The 16082-nt window shown below is 41.2% G+C and overlaps 1 protein-coding gene across 1 annotated transcript; it reads right to left on the bottom strand.

Moving 5' to 3' along the window:
- Window positions 1-874: 874 nt before the first annotated feature.
- rgs9b (regulator of G protein signaling 9b) lies at window positions 875-15246 on the bottom strand. Its single transcript, XM_062526177.1, has 17 exons — window positions 15181-15246; window positions 11833-11929; window positions 8631-8681; window positions 8373-8479; window positions 7678-7729; window positions 7472-7530; window positions 7224-7300; window positions 6740-6821; window positions 5856-5918; window positions 4204-4233; window positions 4017-4078; window positions 3739-3852; window positions 3083-3198; window positions 2510-2597; window positions 1988-2126; window positions 1315-1397; window positions 875-1101 (listed from the first exon to the last, which is right to left on the bottom strand). Exons 1-17 carry the CDS (start codon window positions 15244-15246, stop codon window positions 948-950), a joined length of 1440 nt encoding a protein of 479 aa, XP_062382161.1. The 3' UTR covers window positions 875-947.
- Between the last annotated feature and the right edge of the window lie 836 nt (window positions 15247-16082).

The following is a 16082-nucleotide window of genomic DNA, read 5'->3' as shown; positions in this document are numbered from 1 at the left end:
AGAACTATGCAGAATTGTTACAGTTGTAGCTTTTAGGTCCTGCTATGGAGCCACTCGTTGGTGTAACACTTGCCAATGTCACAGTGCAACAATGAGACTCTAGAGTATGCTACACTTGCACATGAAACATAGCACAGTTAGCCTGGCATGGGTTTGCAGAGATGTCATTGGGAGGTGTATCTTCAATTGAGATAGTAACAGCCCTGATGGGGTCAAAGCAGATACTGAACACAGAGCAATGGTGACCTGCATGACACATCATTACAGCACAACAAAAACAAAACTCTAGAGATGTTGCCAAAGAAAAACACATAGGGGCAGGACTCTGAAGTCCTTGAGAGTCTGAACAGCCTTAGTTGTTAAAGATGAAGGTCCAAATGAAACCCTTTCTGATGACAACACACAAGTAAACAAACTGAGCCTCTGCGGGACAAATGGAACAAACGTGACCTTCAAGAATGGAGCGAGACACTAAGCAGAACAAGATGATGGTATGAGCTGCAGACCAAAAGAAAAACAGTGAAAGTTCTCAGGCGGTATGACGGCAACTCCTTTGTGCTTCATTGGAACAACAATCACGGATGACTAATGCTGAAGCTCACAGTGATCAAATTAAAGTCTGAAATTAAAGCTGTTCCACGTGGCTGAGCTTTACAACACCAAACTAGAAATCACCGTGCTATTGCAGCCAAACCAAGAGAGACCACCATTTAACAGTGTTACCTTCGGTTCTGATCACTTCATCCAAAATCTTAACATCTCAATTCCTTCTCAAAGGAACGTCAGTACAAATAGCATGTAAAGTGCAAAATGCAAACTTGATCTTTAAAAAGCCTTTTCTCTGAGGACAGCGGTCCCTAGGGACGAACTCTGCAGCAACAACTCAACCACTGGCTCTGCCCTACAGCGGCATCGTAAGCCAAACGCGGGTGGGGTGGGGGCTGGGTTTATTTTTTCTTCTGCAGCTTGCTCATGACCTGTGTCATGTCCACAGGGCCACTGGCCGCCAGCTTGGCGATCTGCTCCTCCTCCTGCTGACGGACGATGATGGGGCTCAGGCTCGGGGCGCGCTTCCGAGCGTTCTGCTCCAGCTGGGACGGACTGAGGGTGGACGAGAGATGGACAGGATAAAGAGAGAGAGAGCGAGAGAGAGAGAGAAAATGGGGGGTGAGAGGACAGTTGAAGAGAGACAGACAGCAGGATAGGGGGTAAAAGACAGAGAAACACAGGAAACATCAGAAGAGTGAAGAACAAGAGGAGTGAAGTCTTAGAGACTCCTCAGTAGCCTCAATGAGGCCCTGTATTCCAACTCACGTGAAACTGTGTGGCCCTGGGTCGATGGCTTTGGACTTGATGTCATTGTACACCGGTGATTTGATGTATCGGCCATACTTATCCTTCAAACAGACAACAACATTTATAAGATATTCAAATTAAAGACAAACGGAGCTATAAACAATATCCCTGTCCCCTACAGTATGCTTGTCTCTGGGTCTTAGTCCACTGATATATACCTCTACTGAGAGTCAATCCAAACCTTTCAAAGCACAGTCTCCAACTTTTTTCCCTCCGAGAACTACTTTGACAAAAAATGGACATGGCCGAGAGCTTTTATGTTAGTAATAGCTTGCCATGTATTCACATAGCTGATCTCCATCCAAAACCACTGAATAAGATTTGTGTGCCTTTTTATAGGTTCCTTTCAACTCATTTATCGTCTCTCTTTTCAGACTGTGAATTTGATTTCATTCAGTAATTTTAACATGGGGTCCCCAACAGATAGCTCGTGAATGTTTATAAGTAGCTCTCCAAAAGGTTTGAGGGAGATGTTCATAAATTTGAATTTGGGAAGAGACCGGGTTATCAAATTTATGAACATCTTCCTCAAACCTTTTGGAGAGCCACTTAGAAACAGGCGCAAGCTACCTGTTGGAGACCCCTGCATTAGCACCACGGGAGACAGACACCATTGTGAATGTGTGAGCACCTTTTTCATCAGCATGTAGATGTGTGTTTGGGCGGCGTCCAGCACGAAGCGGTGAGGATGTTTCAGACCCCTCACGGTGACCTCCATGGTCTTCCCGTCGATGTTGATCCAACGAGGCGCACCACGGGCCAAAAATGTCCTGAGGTTGAAACGAGGTGAAAGTAACACACACGCACACACACACACACACACACACATACACACATAGAAAGAAGAGAGATAGAGAGAGAGAGAGATGGGTGAACTCAGAATAAGGGTTCAGTGATGCAAACAAATTGGTTCTTCTCTTAAACTTTTATGTGACCCTTGGACATGCAAATAAGGACACAATAGATACTGTAAGTACTTTTCCAGGGAAAAAGCATCAACTGTAAAACGAAACAGTGCAAACATGAAGATGGAATATTAAACAGGGAATGAGTGGAAGCACTTTCTACATTACCCACAATTATGGCTTCATTAGTGGACTACAAACACATGTGTCTAGCTGCATAATTAAAGGACAGCTATTGTCAGGCTTACTTGTAGATCTGCTGGGCTTTTTCATGGATTGTTGCAGCTGTGCCCCACTTCACGTCCTCACAGGCCTCCCAGAAAGCCAGATTCTCACCTTGTCACGCAAGACAAACAATATTCATTGACACGTACACTGCAGCAACAATAGAAGCTGATCCGCCTATTGATGTGGATTGCCATTGCTTGTTCACAAACCACCTTTCCGCATAGATGAATAAGGCAAGGATTTGTCTTGCATCTATTGGTCGTTCAACATGCACCTGAGAGGAGGAGTGCTAACCTTTGACCTTATAGTGAATGAATGGAGGGTATGGGCAGGCAGATTACATAAGCTACATAAAACACATTATGGATTCTTTTATTGTCTTTTCAGAGGCTGGAGCACAGTCTTTTATGTTACACACAATATCAAGCACTCCAGCCTTTTAAATTTAATCCTGAGCTGCCATGAAAATTGACCGTCCAATGGTTCTCAGAGACTGTAGGCGTGTGAAACACTAACAAAAAAAAGCAAAGAATGTTGATGATTACACAACTGAACTCGTGGTGAGAAGTTGTGATGCACTTCCCGCTACTTACTGCTGAATTCCTTCTTCAAGAAGAGGCGGAAACCATCCCGACCCAGAGGATCACTCAGCAGCTCTCCAAAGCTGAAGGTCCAACGCTCCACTCTCATTCTAGTGGGGTGGTCCACACTTACAGGGTACAACACACACACACACACACACACACAAAATCATATTTTTACTGCCTTACACCACAGCATTCATATACATGTAATGTACATAATTTGCATAACATTTTATCTTTATAAATGAACTAAGCATTAACTAAACACATTCACAAAATCCCAAAATTATCCCCAAGAGGTTAATAACTACTTATGAGTCATAGGTTCCAGGTATATAATGTCTCTGCAACGGGAGGGCAGACTATAAATGTATGTACATTCCTTCATGCACTGAAGTCCGTAATAATCAACATGAGCTATGAGTATAGTTATATAGCGTGCAAAGACAAAAAAAACATAACACAAAACTCGGAACCCTGCGTGGAGATTCTCTGAGAATGCTGAAGGTGAGCCACCTCTATGCTGAATTTCGTTTGGTCCTTGGTTAAAACATAATGTACGTTGTTGTGGACAAAAGCATCTGCTAAATAATACATTTAAATGTAAACATACACAAACAAATGTGACTTCCTGCACAATCACTAACTTAACATATTCAACTTACTAAAACATGTTGAGTTGCCAGTAGGTGGGATCATCAGTTAGCCATGGGTTGCTGGGAAGGACCGGGGCGAAAAAGGGGTCGTGCGACTTGAAGGTCGTCATATATTTGACAATGCTGTAGAATGGAAGGATTTCTCAGGCTGACACAATTACATTTTCAGGCAAACATCATGTATTGTATCTCCAACATGGATTACAGTAAAAAAAAAAAAAAGACTTATTGGAAATATCTGTTTGCAGTTAGATGTGAAGTGAATTATGTAGATATAACAAACATACGCTCCAAGAGACACAGATGACTTCACCCTCGGTCTCATGATGCACTGTTCTGTGAAAATAATCTACAGAGAGAAAAAAAACAGGATCTATATTTGGGCAAAGTTATATCACACAACGACAACTTTTATGTAACTGTCCCATTGAGTTATGGTTATATAGGGCGACTCATCATTGAACAGCGACTTACAATTCTTCTGAAGAAGTCTGGAGTCTTTGCCTGAAAAAATGGTGGAGAGCAATAATCAATATCTGGCTGAGAACCACAATATGGCACACAAATGGCTTCTGTATAGTGTTCAGACAATGTGGAATAATGGAGAAGCATGAATCGGCCCGATTCAGCCATGCATGCCCTGGACTATATTTGTTGTGTCATTTTTAGGACAGGACTGATGGGCAAGAGAGTTCCTTTGTATGTGTGTGATTTCAGAGGAATATGTGAATATGAGTGAGATTGGTCTCCTGTGGATATGCACACAAAAGTCGAGGAACAACATCTGCAAGACAAAAAAAAGACAAAAAAGACAGAGAGAACGAAGTGTTAATATCAGTACATCACTACAGTACATGATCAATACATCACCCTGAACTGGAAATCTGTAAACACATTTAATCATATTCTTTATGTGACTGTAGGCCTACTGTATGTAGTACAGTGAATGGAATATGTGAGAATATGTTGCTTAATAGAAACAGAAACTACTACTCCGGAAATAAACAACAATGCTTAAAACTGCCATTACGGTATATAATAGGCTACATTTTACTTAAAGATCAAACTTATTGCCCACCCAGATGTGTCTAATGACCTGGATAATTAAGGCCCGTATCCAATGACAGTGGGGCCACTGATCGACAGACAGAGATGTCAGAACATTATCATGCATTATTAAACATGGGCCTCTAGACTAAAGCTGTTTCATCCTAGTTTGTTTCATACAGCAGTGTGATGGAGGTATGGAGTGAGCTGCATGTTCACCAAATGAAAGATAATGCCAATCCTAATAAAGACATTTTTAAGTTGAAAGGGGAATAACTGTTCTTGTATTTAAAAGTTTTCTATTAAAAAAAAAATCTATTAAAAGGCTTATCCTTTATTCCTCTTTACAAATGTAAATCCCAACCAACACCACATTCATTTCCTATTGGAATGGCTCTTGGATTATCTCGATTTTTTCATTGGCTTGTATTGATTCCTATATTGTTTACTCGTACATATAAATATTTCTGACCTTCCATAAAGGTCTCCCTCCTGTGGTGCATAGATCCACAGGGACGTTTGACTTTATGGTGCAACAGGAGAAATAGGAACCGACTGAACAGCAACATTTACTCAATACATGAGCCTTCCTCTAGTCTTGATACACACATGCAGTTGACTCAGCTCACTTCATTTAAAAATGTTTATATTTCCTTCTTTCATATGAGAAAGTGACGTGTAAAATGTAGGTCACCTACATTGCTTTCAGTTTTGTCACACATTTCCATATCCGTTAATGATGTACTTCTAACCTACTTGCATTTTAAAAAGACATTTTCTTCAAGCCAGAATCTTGATTTATGAACGATTTACAATCACAACCAACATCCCAGCAATGCCTGGAGAAGTTGTTGGACAATATAACTACTTACAGTACATTACCAACACTCCTCCACATAGCCTACACATCTGAGATTTCTGTTAGGGTTTGGATATAAACTATCCAACGTTTTCATCTGAGTGGAGCAAATAATGTCTCTTAAAATCCTGTGTGTATGTTTGTTGTCCCCCCAACTTATTGGGATCTCATTAGCATGAGATCTAGTAAGCATGTCTTGTGCTTAGTACCGACCTTTTACCTCCTCTTGGTTGGGGTCAACGAGACGTAGTAATCCAAGGTCCATGGCACTGACTGTGCCTGGCTGTAGAAACACACTGTGTTAATCTCAAGAACGACTATTTTAACAACAGAGCGCATCAAATAGTTACAGTAGGCCTTTGTGTGCGCACCAGAAACGTTGCTTTATTCTGTGCACCAGAAACTACCTAGAGCTCACCACATGTCTTTCTGGTGTGCATGCAAAGCTTTCTAGTGCACACAAGAAACTTTGATATAATATAATTTATTCCCCCTTACTGGCTCCGGTTACTTAGACCTAGAACCTAGACCTAGACCTAGACCTAGACCTAGAACTTAGACCTAGAACTTCACCAGGCTGTGGCATGATGCAGGTGCTCATCCATGGATCTCGTTCAAGCACCTTATTATAGCTCAGGCCTTCCATCAATAACCAATATGTCTCATGATCGCCTTCCTCTCAAGGCATTCAGTACAACATGCCACTGTCACTTTAACAATATTCAAGAAGCTGTGGCTGCTTAGTCCCCTCCCGAATAATGCATACTGAAATACTAATCAGACATGTGCTGTGAACTGGTAAATATGCATGGGTTAACAGAACTTGTGTTACACCGAAAAACATGTCTTGTCTTGTTGCCGTTTTATGTGTCTTTGTAATGGGTCATATACGTACTTTGAGAAGTCCAAGACAAATTTCCCTACGGGGACATTAAAGTATATATCTACATGGACTTCTCCTATTTGCAAAACGATCAGGCAGCTGTGGAAATTACACGACTTGCAAAGTGAGAATTTAATCAGTTTTCAGTAGCATGACTTCTGACTCATTGCTTAGTCAAGTGCCGTTAACAGCAATGCTATTTCCTGTTGACTGTGACTTACTGGTGGCCTGTGTACAACCCAGTAGGCTCTTTCCTGGCAGTCAAACACCACCCGATCTGGCTTCTTCCTCTCTTTCCCCGCCCTGTACATGGACACACACACACACACACACACACACACACACACACACACACACACACACACACACAGAACATGATAAGCATCAACATGATAATCATCATCATCATCATCATTATTACACACATCATCATCACACATAGAGCTCGAATAAGTAATTCAAAGACTGTAGAGTGGACATGACATTTCTTGCAAAAGGTGACGCATGGATATCAAAGGCACGCATGATATGATTGCACCATCTATGATGATATCCACTTCACAGATAATATAGGGGTACATTTAAACAGCATTGTGCAGTAAAAAAACATATGAATATGACCGAATAGAATATGAAATGTTGTAATAACAGTGTTTTGTACGGCTATCCGCGTAGATAAAGAAACTGAAATTCCAACACACTAACCTGTACTGTTCTTTGGCCTGCATAACAATGAAATCCCACTTGTGGTTCAGCCATTTGTGGAGGTTGTTATATTGCTCCTGCAGGACAAAACATAAAAATTCTAATTGCCCGGTTCAGTGGAGACATCTTTACTGCAGTGGATTAAAGCAGGACTTATAACATAGAGAGGCTGAAAATAATTAAATGTTTCGGCACAAAGTCTTAGTGTCTAACTGAAACAAAAATAGGTCCATACATAAATACCCTACCTGTTCATACAGATCAAGAACTCCTTTCTTCCGAATATTTCTTTTTGCCAAGTAGATTGCTGAAACATGTAATAACAAAAAATACGGCTTTACAATCAGGCTATGCCAAAACAATGTCTACGAAGCCTGTCTTAAAACGCTTATTTACAGGGCTGCCTATATATCTCAAAGTGAGAAATGATCTGTGTCGTGGGAAGGATTCTTACCGTAGTCTGTGTCCTCAACATCCCACTGCTGGACAGGCCAGAAATATGGAGTCTGAGAGGAAGAGATCAAATGATACACCATTTTGATACATCATTAACTGCACAAACATGTGAAATGTATCTCTGATACAGTTTTTCTTGATTGCTTTGACCTGCTTAAAGAAACAGTTGCAAACCAGTTAACACAGATTTCATTCAAAAACCCCAAACTCTATTCGTCTCCCCATGCTAAACAATAGAAAAAACTCTTTTCACAGGTGGTAGAGATTTCTTGCACAAGTCTGAATCTGTGATACACCCATGTGAAACTCCTTTGCACAATTCTTCAATCAGCAATCAATCATTATCTGTAAGAGATGCCATGTCTGGTCTGTGTTGCTATTTGCAAGTATGGATCTGAGGCGTTATACCGTACCGAAAGTACTGCATTGCCTATTTGATGAAGAAAACAATAAGGTGTTTACTGTAGGTCTAAAACGTAGAAGCAGCAGAGAACACAGCAACCAATTAACATATCAGTAGCTAAAGTGTTTTCGAATGGCAAGGCAGTCTATTTGTGTATTTTGATGACTTCACTGCACTCATGAAAGCTAGGAAGTACTCATAGCTATCCAAAATATGTTGGTGTGGTTGTAAAAGGTGGTGTGTGTGTGTGTGTGTGTGTGTGTGTGTGTGTGTGTGTTTAAAAATGGCACCTGAAATCGGTAGAGAGAGGCATCTGGTTTGAGAACAAGTCGTTTGTGGCCCCGTAGAGGGTAGATGAAGCCAAATGCCACCAACTTGGTGCCAATGGCGCAAGCCTCTAGAGGAGAAGATCCAAACAAATGTATTTATCAGCCAAACATTTGCTCTATTCATTATTCATTACATAGAAAAGAGAGGGACTGTGACTGAAGCCATGTGGGTGTGAGAGCATGGAGGAAACACCTTTGTTTTCTGCAGTCTCAACTTACCAGGGATTTCTATATTAAAGCGTTTGGCGATCCATGCAGCAACGTCTTCACCTGCATGAAAAAGAAGGAGAAGGATGTTCAATGGGGGCAAATGAGCCACTGATGCAGCATGCCAATCAACATGAATGTCACAGCATAAACAGTCCACCCCAGGCGCACTTAAAGAGAGAGAGAGAGAGAGAGAGAGAGAGAGAGAGAGTAAAGAGAGAGAGAGAGAGAGAGAGAGAGAGTGTGTGTGTGTGTGTGTGTGTGTGTGTGTGTGTAGCATGAAGCTGATAGGTGATCACCCACTGATTTGAGAGCTGACTAGCAGAGTACATAATTATAGAACTCAAGGAGACAGAAAGATGAATATGAATATAACAACGTGAAATGTTGAAGGAAGAAGATATAAATTCCACATTTTAGGCTGTTTCATAGGTTTGCACTCATTTTCACAGAACCTTCCAAGTTCTAACAGAATAACCATGGAAATAAAGTGTTGGACGTTAACTATAAGTATATTGCTCTTGCTCAAGTTATGCTTGAATTAACAAAGATAAGGAAGTTATTCCACATAAAATACCTCAAACACATATACATACTATTTATGTTCCAGCTCTGATTCACCCTTTGGCACATATTCTGAATTGCATTGTGCTGGTAACTGTGAACAGGTGGCATTTTTATTCAAACACACATGAACAATATTTTGATTCAATATTTTGATATTCTTCCAATTTAAATATGTATGTTTTTAACAATATTGATATGTGTTCCGTTGTTGAGACTGGTGGCCATTTAAAGTGGCTTATAATGGAAGTGATGTATGCCCTGTGGCAGATTACTGCTGTACAAAGAAGACCTGGCAGCAACTGCTTATTATAGAAAATAGAGCATCAGATTATCTCCGAGCTGTTCCATGCAAAGCTTAGTTCAGTATCAAGCTCTGTAGCTCCAAAGGAAGCAATTGATTAGATATTCTGTCAAGGAGTTGATAGCATATACTGTACCAATGGTAGGAAGCACTACTTCTGATATTACTTTCACTATCAGGTAAACATGCTGGCTTTTGTCATGTTTTCCATAGATAAAGATGGTTATTATAAGATACAGTGGATCCATTAAATATATACTACTGTATATTCACAGAATCAAAATTGTCTGTTATTACGTTTGTGGGTGTTACAATTGTCTTTACTACAGTAATTTCCTGTGTATTAGCCACATCGTGTATAAGCCGCATGACAGTGTTTTATGCAAGTTATGCAAGAAACAAAACCATATTAACACCATATTAACTGCCCCCGTGTATTAACCTCATAACTGAAGAAATTTTGCAAAGTCAATGTGTAAGCCGTGGCTAATAGTTGGGAAAAGACGGTATCCTCCAAAGAGTTTGACTCTGATCTTTTTGTACAAGGACACAGGTGCTCTCTACCATGCATCGCAACCATGCATATGTTCAAATCTATAATCATTCATGACTATTTATCTCTCAGTGACACCTGTAAAAAGGCATCAATGAAAACCTTTCAGCCACCCTATCTGCAATGAAAACCAATTAGCTAAAAAATTGTGCTTATTCTCAGGGGGTCTGTGTCTTTGGGGATCTCGCCGTGTGTGACACATGGAGGTAGTCATTACTGAAAAGGGTGGGCGGTGAACGCTGACCCGTTAAACTCTCATCTCCTCCAACTTCAAATAAATCCGTCATTAAAATGAAACGAACGCAACTTCAAACGCTGGCCCAGCATCAGTGCTGAGTACACACAAGTCATGCATGGGGCAGAGCAAACAGTCAACCTGCGGCTTCCCATCCTGATTTGCACAACTGAGAGGCACAATGTTTTCAACTCACTGAGTGTTCTAGTTTACTACCCTCAGTACTGCCAACATAATACATCATAATGAAGCAAGTATGGCATAATAAGCGACCAAGTCAAGAACGCTTCAATAAAAACAGTCTTAGATAATGAAAATTAGCAGTAATTTATGGAAACTAAATCGAACAGTCTCCCTGCCAGAAAGCACCTACAAATATACCGTGCCCTGAAGCTAGAGCGAGCATTTCTGCAAGTCCCGCCATAAATAACACCAGCAGTTCCCAGCCCCCTAAACGTAAATAATGTCACCAGGAGCCAGAGAGAAAACAGAGGAAGAACAGCCACAGAACCTCACAGGAGGAATCTCTCCCCATATGCATGGAGCTCCAGGGGTCTGAATCACGACACAAACATGTCCAGCTGCGGTTTAACTGTAGTGAAGCAATGCTCATCAGCATTATAAATAACTTGATGCAGAATCAGAATGTGTATGCATGATATATCATTACTATGCAGCTCTTTGGGTTATAAGAACTCAGGCTAGTAGACTGACTCTGACGATCGTCCACTACTAATTTCGTGGTGAATCTCGTGCAGGGAATACTTCCAATCCTATCTCCAATCCTGTGTGGTCTCAGATAAAAAGAAATAATAGAATACAATTTGGCTACACAATAGACAACACGAGTGTCTGGTTTGGTTAGACTATTCTCGCAGCGCTGTTACCAATAAATTATCATCCCACACAGAACACACCATATATGCATTTTATTGTGTCCTTTAAAATAAGCAAGACGCAATCTGATTGAAAAGGACTGTACCTAAAAGAGACCTTTTATGTAGGCCTATTCTTAGTCAGCCCTGATATCACAAGTGCCCCCTACACCATACTCACATGCGCTCACAAAGACATACAGACACAAACCACCTCCTCCTTACAACCGCACACACACACACACACACACACACACACACACACACACAGAGAGAGAGACACACACACCACCTCCTCCTCACAGCCACGCAGCCAGGAGGAGGGAGTCAATGCAAGCAGCCGCACAAAGCGTTGTCATGGCAATGAATTCTTCAGTCCTAGACCTACATAAGAGGACTTAAGATCCATGAACCTGCCTCATGGAGCCATCGCAGACTAATCCCACCAATCACTCCCCACTGCAGCCTGGCTGATGGCTATGGAAGTGATGCTCAGGGGAGATACGCAGAGGGACCATTCTATGTTGACATTATGTTGCCGTTTTAGCAACGTTCAGTTGAACTCCTGCCATATGTGACATCTGTTTTATTTTCTGTGTCCCTTGCAATGTTATTATTTGTCATTTTGGCTACAATTATCAGAAATGTTGTACTGACATTCAACAGAACCAAGGTCTCCTTACCCGTGAGAGCATGAGGTATTGTGGTGATGACAAGCCTTTGAGTCTGAGACTTCACTCCTGTTGTTGGGTCCTGCATTTCCAAAACCAGGGCTTCCACCTGACATTACAGGGGGGGAAAAACAATACAGTAAATATCATTAAATTGATTAAAGGTTGCTGATATTTGTGCTTGACAGCCAATCCAATTCCAACTCGAGGTGTGGACTTGAGTCACATGACTTGGACCATATTGACGACTTCAGACAACTTGACAAAATCACAAATCACCTGTAACTCAACCTGGACTTCCATGCTATTGACTCGAGACTTGACTCAGTCTTTGCCCCTTTCACTTGAAATGACTTGTGGCATGAGTAAAATTATTAGCATCTTCTCAAAATATAACTATTTCTTGCCTATATCAACTTCAGCAGCCACAAGTTCATCTAATGTTTCACCTACAGAGTACAGTAGATCCAGACATAGCTATTGGATCCTGATATGTGCAATACGAGCACTTGCATGTCAAGTCAATCATATGTTAGCCTACTGTGGGGAGTGTGCTCTTGCTGCTAAGAAGGTCTCACACCCAGGGGTTAAAAGGGTCAGGAGGAGGGGGCAGCACCTCGCCTCAGGTCTCCCTGGAGCGGGGGAGCGTCGGAGTGAGAAATACAACTAACACATTCAGTGGGTTAAAGTCAACCACACCACAAACTGCCTCCTTAACGCACATTCCATTCATTATATTCATAAGAGTGTAGACAATGTCTTTAGGCCTAATCGTTTAGAGCAGGAAGCATTACTATTCATTTTTTATCATCTCCACTACATTCTAGTTTGGCATGACCATTCTAGTTTGCCATAGCCTAACTTGGCAACATTAAAAAAAATATATGAAATATAAATTCTTAATATTATGACACACTGTAATAGCAAATCACTTACACATCCAAATCATCATCCACACACTTCACTCCCTAACTCACACACACACCTCACATATGTAGGCCTACCTCACCCAATTGAAGTTGCTTCATTAACATGACTGTCGGGACATAGTATTACCAGTACCATACATAGTACTACCAGTTTATTACCAATCAAAAATTCAAAACCAGTATTCACTCTTACTTTTCCTCAGTAAGAGAACAAAATAGTTTGTTTGTCTTAGAGCTTGTGATTATAAGTGTTTTAAAACATTTCATCATGTAAAGTATGGTATATTGATAAGAATGATATATAGAAACCATGATTGATGACATATTAATATGTGGTTGCATAATGCGACAGTAACTTGTTTATGACTTGGAAAAAAAATATGGACTTGGACTTGGATTCATCTTGGCCTTGGTAAGACTTGACTTGGACTGTTGGAGCCAGAGGCACTTTATTACCTTTTGTTTCATTTGCAAGCAAAGACACGATCTGGGCCTATCATATGAAGTCATTATTGGAAGATGATGAACATCGCCTTTCTCTTCAACTCAATTCAAATAATGAGACGCCTTCTTCTATTACGGGTAATAAAGGTTAATCATAACTTTTACTCCCACACACCTCTACTGTATTTACCTCGATTCTTCTTTCTTGTTTTTTCACTATTTGTGAATATAGGCTTCTCTAATGAAAAAAAATGCTTCACTGATTCATTTAAATCTTTCTTTTTCCTAATATCACCTGGACCGTGGACTGGGTAAACCCAACCTGATCTGCCGGCAATTTGATTTCGTCCTGCAGCTCAGGCTGGAAACCTCCACAGTTTTCTATCCTACTTCTGTTACAAATCTGCAGAGACCAGATTTGTAACAGAAGGTCTGATTGGTTGAAGGACTATCCAAATGCATGCAGAATCATTTGAACTATGCCCGTTGATCCTGCCTCTTGTGCAGTAGAAAATACAGAGCAGACTCTGCAGACTAATGTTCAATCTTAAAATATTGAGCTTGGTCTGGTGATGGACAGGCTACCTGGACCCGCAATACTGTCCTACTCTGCTTTGCTTCCATTCAATGGGCATCCAACCAATGTCCATGGGTGCCTCTCAGGGGAGGACCGTCAGGGAGAGTGACACAGGGTTGAGATCCATCCAAAAAGCCATCACTCAGCAGAGTGCTTTACAGCCCAGCCACTCTCCCATGCTGTTTCATGCTTTGCTGTGCTCTGTGGCTCAGCCCTTTCAACCATCCCTGCCAAATTGATTTGTGACTCCCTTTGGACTGTTTGAAGTGGCGCTCCTTGCCTCTCCCAGTGTCTCTGGCTTTTGAAGGCTGTTTGGAGAACCATGCCACCTGTAGCACCAGTTCTGGATCAGAGCGAGCTCTTCTGACGCCAGACCTTTTCGGCCGGTCATCACAGAGACAGCTCTGCCCTGTCGGACGGAGAGAAGAGGCTGTCCGGTGCTGAAAGGTCACCCAGCGCCACGCAGGGCTCTACAGCAGGGAGGACATGAGGGGAGTGATTTAATTGGGCCAAAGAGGCTCACGTTAAAGCTGCCATAATACCTCCCAGCTCATTGTGTCCTTCCTTATCTCTGAGATAGCGTCTATGGCAACTATAGCACCAAAACAGACTGTGGCCAGAAAAGTGGTGTCCTTGCTGGTTCGATTAATACTTACATAGTAGCATTTTAACAACTCATCAGATATGGAAAAAATAGATCAATGTCATACTGTGTTAATGGCATGCAATGGCAGAGATACATTTTCTTCAGAGGTGGCTCGAGGTAGTAATCCAATACTGCTCTTGAGTCTTGATCCACTTGTTTGACCATTATGAATTCACAAATTCCGAGAATAGAACATGTGTTATGTTTTTCAAAACATTATGAGTGTGAGGACCAGGTAGGATCAGGACCAGGTCATGGTTGAAACATAATGGCTCTTAAAACGACCATTATAATAAAGGTTTTTAAACTTATCCTTCCTCGTCCTCGCCCTGTTTGGAATGCCTGGATTGTTTTTTGTTTGTTTGCCTTCTGATGGAATTATTCTTTCCCCTTTACACAACACACTTTGGGTATACCTTCACAGAGCTACCAGCCTTATCATATGTTTCAAAGTAGTCCAAGCTCCTTTGAAGGAGCGCTATATGGATTGGAATGAATTGCACCGTGCCGTTTTGCTAATCTCCACGTAGCAGTCTATACACAAAATCGTGCTTAGAAGGATAAAGTTGCTCAGTAACTGTCTGTAGCCTTCTAATGAATACGCAATAGTAAACACATGACAATAACATCAAGCAATTCAACAAATATTAAGCAATGCAAAACAAATCATATGGTCCATGCTATTAAGTATGTTTGTCTACCATTTATGTCTACGTCTGTGTGTTGGTAATAAAAGCATTACAGATGGAAAATGTGTCACCCACCTTCTTCAGGCATGCCACCCGTGGTCGATGCCGCTGTCCCTGATCGTGGACATTTTTGATTGTCATTTTGCTCCCACACGATTGCCTGTTTGCTAATGTATTTCAGTGTGTGTAATACCAAAAGAAATCCGCAAGAAACGGTAAGGGCTCAGGTCCCAGACGCCTTCTACAAGCAATTACCGTTAGGCATTGACAAACATGCCGTGGACAATCATCTCCGCCAATCGCATGTCTCCGCCGGTGAACCTGTCTCAGCAACCTGAAAGGAGCTCAGAGATGCTTACACAATAACGCCGTGATTTCGACAGGTGGCAATATTGAGTTGTCTGAGGATATTTTAGGGAGGTTCCACGAGAAGAATACAACTATGATAGCCTTGTTTGCAAATGAAATAGCTCATATAGAAAATTAACTAAATTAAGCAAACACTTTTCGTCAGATTTTGATCAAGGTTTTGTAATTCTACAATATCTCCTTTCCATTCCAACGTTGCTATAGCCTTTTCTTGGGTAATTCTTCTACTGGTGGTCAAAACCTTTCCCAAGCCTATTTTACAACTGGAACATGTTGTCTTGTGATATTGTATACAATGCATTTTCATTCATTCATTCATCCTCCAATTCTTAAATATTTCCCAGTTCCCACTGTTGAGAAATATTCACACACAATGTTACCACTGCCATATTTCAAAATTGGGATGGTGCTTTTGTCAGTGTTATTTACATCAGATGTAGAGCTTTACGCACTGTCCCTCTTTCAATATCATGTGATCATACACCCTTCCCTAATTTACAACAAGCAACAACTCGTAAAATCTATAAATAATATAAAGTGGCTCTTTTAAATACAATAATTGGTTTATTTTGATACCCTCTAGTAGGCCTATGTAGGTCTACAGTGTT

This window comes from Sardina pilchardus, chromosome 22 (assembly GCF_963854185.1).
Source record: "Sardina pilchardus chromosome 22, fSarPil1.1, whole genome shotgun sequence".
NCBI classification, from domain to species: Eukaryota; Metazoa; Chordata; class Actinopteri; order Clupeiformes; family Clupeidae; genus Sardina; species Sardina pilchardus.
Note: the sequence above shows the minus strand (reverse complement) of the source record. Positions and strands in the feature narration are given on the sequence as shown.

Bases quoted from the DNA above. Each gene is read 5' to 3' on its own strand.
- rgs9b (XM_062526177.1), bottom strand. From the start codon at position 15,246: ATGACAATCAAAAATGTCCACGATCAGGGACAGCGGCATCGACCACGG. The intron at 4,234-5,855 runs GTAAAAGGTCGG...CCATTTTTTCAG, and splicing joins TTGACCCCAACCAAGAGGAG to GCAAAGACTCCAGACTTCTT. The intron at 2,127-2,509 runs GTAAGCCTGACA...TTTCAACCTCAG, and splicing joins AAAGCCCAGCAGATCTACAA to GACATTTTTGGCCCGTGGTG.